This window comes from Sinocyclocheilus anshuiensis, unplaced genomic scaffold (assembly GCF_001515605.1).
Source record: "Sinocyclocheilus anshuiensis isolate Anshui unplaced genomic scaffold, SAMN03320099.WGS_v1.1 scaffold1453, whole genome shotgun sequence".
Taxonomy (NCBI): domain Eukaryota; kingdom Metazoa; phylum Chordata; class Actinopteri; order Cypriniformes; family Cyprinidae; genus Sinocyclocheilus; species Sinocyclocheilus anshuiensis.
The window spans coordinates 196,332-200,248 of record NW_015549558.1 but is presented as its reverse complement, the minus strand read 5'-3'; the positions used below and the strand labels follow the sequence as shown (position 1 = coordinate 200,248).

At 36.0% G+C, this 3,917-nt stretch overlaps 1 protein-coding gene across 2 annotated transcripts in view; it reads left to right on the top strand.

Moving 5' to 3' along the window:
- LOC107657000 (FK506-binding protein-like) overlaps positions 1-2,951 on the top strand; it is a 3,973-nt gene extending 1,022 nt beyond the window's left edge. For both annotated transcript variants that reach the window (XM_016444970.1, XM_016444971.1), the window contains exon 3: positions 2,043-2,951. In XM_016444970.1, the coding sequence (XP_016300456.1) occupies positions 2,043-2,789 (747 nt within the window). In that variant the 3' untranslated portion in view covers positions 2,790-2,951. The remainder of the gene's footprint in view (positions 1-2,042) is intronic.
- Positions 2,952-3,917: the final 966 nt, after the last annotated feature.

The window sequence follows — 3,917 nt, the reverse complement described above, 5'->3', positions numbered from 1 at the left end:
GTATAAACACATTTCATTACACCAAATACACAAAATAATGTTCTTTTTAGCAGCATCATATGACCCCTTTAAATCAAATATAATTTCACCCTAAATTATTATATTATTTTCTAAATAAAATAATTATATATATATATATATATATATAATAAATGTACCATCAAATATTATATACTTTTTACTGTATATGGTAATGTAACTTACAGTAAAGCTGACATATATTGACTATGCATACAGTGCTGGGTAGTAACTGATTATATCTGGTTATATTTTTCATTTTTTACTTGTATTTTCTTTACTAAAAAAGCCTATTGCTTATATATATTCAGAATGTTTTCCAGTTTTGTGGAATTGCACACATACACAGTAGTCACAGTAGTCAGACGACTTCACGGCATAAACAAATAAAATGTTCATGTTTTTATTTTAAAATTATTTCTTTCTTTCAATTTAACATTTTTAAGATTTAATTAATTATTAGCTTCACTCCTTCACAAACCCCAGTTTGGGAAACCATGACATAATATAATGTTTAATGCACTTTTAATGCACATGTAATTTTGTTGATAACAAAGAATGGAATACATTTATATCTATATGGTTCAAGATTATCGTAGGAAATCAATCAATGTAATAAACGAGTTAGGTCAAAATTTTTTAAAATAATCAAAAAATAGTCAGATTATATTGGTTAAATGTAACATTAAATTACTAACCACAAGTTTCATCTAGGCATCATGGGCTGATTACCGGTTTCAAGGTATACCGCTAATATTTTCCGGCAATACTGTTCCTGCGGTATGCGTTTTTCATGTCTCCTCAAAGACCGAAAGTGTAGGGATCCCTCAGGTTGAGTGCAGTGTAGAGAGTAACACGACCCTCCTCCTCCTGTTGGTGCAGTCAGTCATGTGTGTGTATGACGGCCGAAGGAGCTTCCCCTGGAACTTACGCGATCGGCAACCAGATGTTTTTTTGTTTTATTGCAACTTGTCTCTGTTCTGGACTTGCACAAACTGCGTTGCAATGCAATCATTTTCCAAAATGTAATTTATGTGAAAATATGAAGTCTGTAAACGCCCGTTAACACAGGCCAGAGACGTTGAAGACGGACGCACAGAGAAAAATACTGTAGCAGGCAGATCACTCACTGTTCATGATGCACGAACTATTGGAAGAAAATCCTCAATATTGATTTGGGGGTTTATACACAAACTTTTGGAAGAAAATACTAAATATTGATTTGGGGTTAATATGAATGTGTTTCTGAGGGGAACCGAGTCTTCAGAAAAGTTTACGTGGTGTTTTCTTTTCATCTCGTCTCTGTATAGTTCATATTAAAGCAGTGTTTCAGAGCAGCACTGCGCTACAGTAACATCTTCTGATTTCTCTCACCATGGGGACAGGAGAGCTGTCAATCAATAAATTGGAAAAAAAAGTAACTTGCATTACATATTTGAAAAAGTTGTAATGCTTTATCCCCAACACTGGTCAGAACATTGTTTTTTTCTTCAAATTGGGTTATTATTAAATCAAATTATGTATATGAAATTATATAACTAAATGATATGAAATGATATAAATGATATGTATATGAATTATATAACTAAAATTAAATAACTGTAATTACAGATTTAGGTTAAATAAAGATGTCAGTCTTTATTTTTCTTCTTTTTAGGAAACAAATCAAAGAAAAAATATACAAATACTACTGTTGCAAATATTCTGTATGTTGCTCAAAAACAAAATATATCATGTTTAGCGGAAAAAAGCTAAAGCTTTTTTTTTTTTTTTTTTAACCCAGTCATTTAAAAATAACACATTTTAGAGCTGTAACAACAATACCGTGATACCGTGAAACCGTGATATTTTTGCTTAAGGTTATCATACCATCAAAATCTCATACCGGCCCATGCCTAGTTTCATCATGTAATTTGTGTTCAGTAAAGAACTACAATTTGTTACTAATTTACCAGCACTGTATGTATATCATGGGAAAATGTGATATTACATCTCATCTATAAACGTTTTTTTTTTTTTTTCAGTTTACAATAAGTGCCTGGAATGCAATGAACTCCAAAGCAGCGGGCAGTGATGCTAATGTTACCCAGACTGAAAATACAACAGGACAAGGATCGTCTCAGCAGTCTGACTGCTTTACACTTCAGCTTCACTCTTTAACACCAGGGCAGGAGTCTTGGCAGATGACACCTGGAGAGAAATGGGCTTGGGTGCTGTCTCACAAGCAAAGGGGTGGTCACCGGTTTGGGAAGGGCGATATCTGGGGTGCGGCAGACTGCTACTGTAGAGCGGTGAAGCTGGCAATAACTTTAAATGGCAAGACAAGAAGAAAGCCAGTGGACGAGGCGTCTAAAGAAGGTGTGGATGAAGATGATGATGATGATGCAGCTTTGACGCCATGCTTTGATAAAGAAAATGAGCAGGCAGGTGCTGATGTGTCCATTCCAACTGAGGAGGAGTACAAAACCGTAAAAGCAGAACTTCACTGCAATCTTTCTTTATGCCAACTTAAGTTAGGCCAGCTTGGTAAGTCCAGAGACAGCAGTATCAAGGCCACTGAGCTGAACCCAAGGAGCACTAAGGCCTGGTACCGGCTTGGGCAAGCGTGCCTTCAACTGGGTGAACTGGAGGAATCTCGCATGGCCTTTGGAAAGATTCTGGAACTCCAGCCTGATTCTGCATCAGCTCGCACTGCTCTGAAACAAGTGAACTCTAGATTAAAGGACTTAGACAGTAAACTCGGTCAAAGGCTGAGCAAGATGTTTAACTAGAAAATAACTGAAAGTTGGGAATTACAAAAGCAGAACATGTGCATATGTATGAAAATTATAAAAACTGTAAAGTGCCCAGAAGTGGTTTTGGGTCTTTCCTTGTAGCTTAAAGGATTAGTTCACTTCCAGACTAAAAATTTCCTGATAATTTACTCACCCCCATGTCATCCAATATGTTAATGTCTTTCTTTCTTCAGTCGAAAAGAAATTAGATTTAGAGGAAAACATTCCAGGATCTTTCTCCATATAATGGACTTCAATGGTGGCCAACGGGTTGAAGGTCCAAATTGCAGTTTCAGTGCAGCTTCAAAGGGCTCTACACGATCCCAGCAGAGGAATAGGGGTCTTATCTAGAGAAACGATCTGTCATTTTCTAAAAAACAAAAACCATGTTTTAACCACATCTTGCACTAGCTTGACTTCACACATTACGTAGTCACGTTGGAAAGGTCACGCACGTTAGCTCTTCGTCTGTGTACTCCAGTTCAAAAAGGTAGGGTAGGGCGAAAAACTCCCATCTCATTTTCTCCTCCAACTTCAAAATTGTCCAACGTCGTTGTTTTACCTTTTTTTTTTTTTTTTTTGTACAGGGCATTTGACTTTCTTTGTACGTTCGCTTTGTAAACGCTGGGTCGGTCAACGTCGTTGTTTTTCCTTTTTTTTTTTTTTTTTTTTTGTACAGGGCATTTGACTTTCTTTGTACGTTCGCTTTGTAAACGCTGGGTCGGTACTTCCACCTACGTCACGCGTGACCTTTCCAACTTGATTACGTAATGTGTGAAGTCGAGCTAGTGCAAGACGAGCATCTGTGGTTAAAACACATACACATTTATTTTATTTTTACAAGAAAATGACCGACCGTTTTGCTACAAAAGACCCCTATTCCTAAATTATCAGGAAATTTTTATTCTGGAATTGAACTAATCCTTTAACTTTTAAACCTTGAAGTATGTTTTCTGTATGGGTAGTATACTATCTTAAAGGGGTCATATGATGCTATTTTAAAGATCATTATTTTGTGTATTTGGTGTAACAGAATATGTTGACATGCTTTAATGTTCAAAAAACACATTCTTTTTCAAATACTGTACATTATTGTAGGTCCTCTATGCCCCGCCTCTCTCAAAC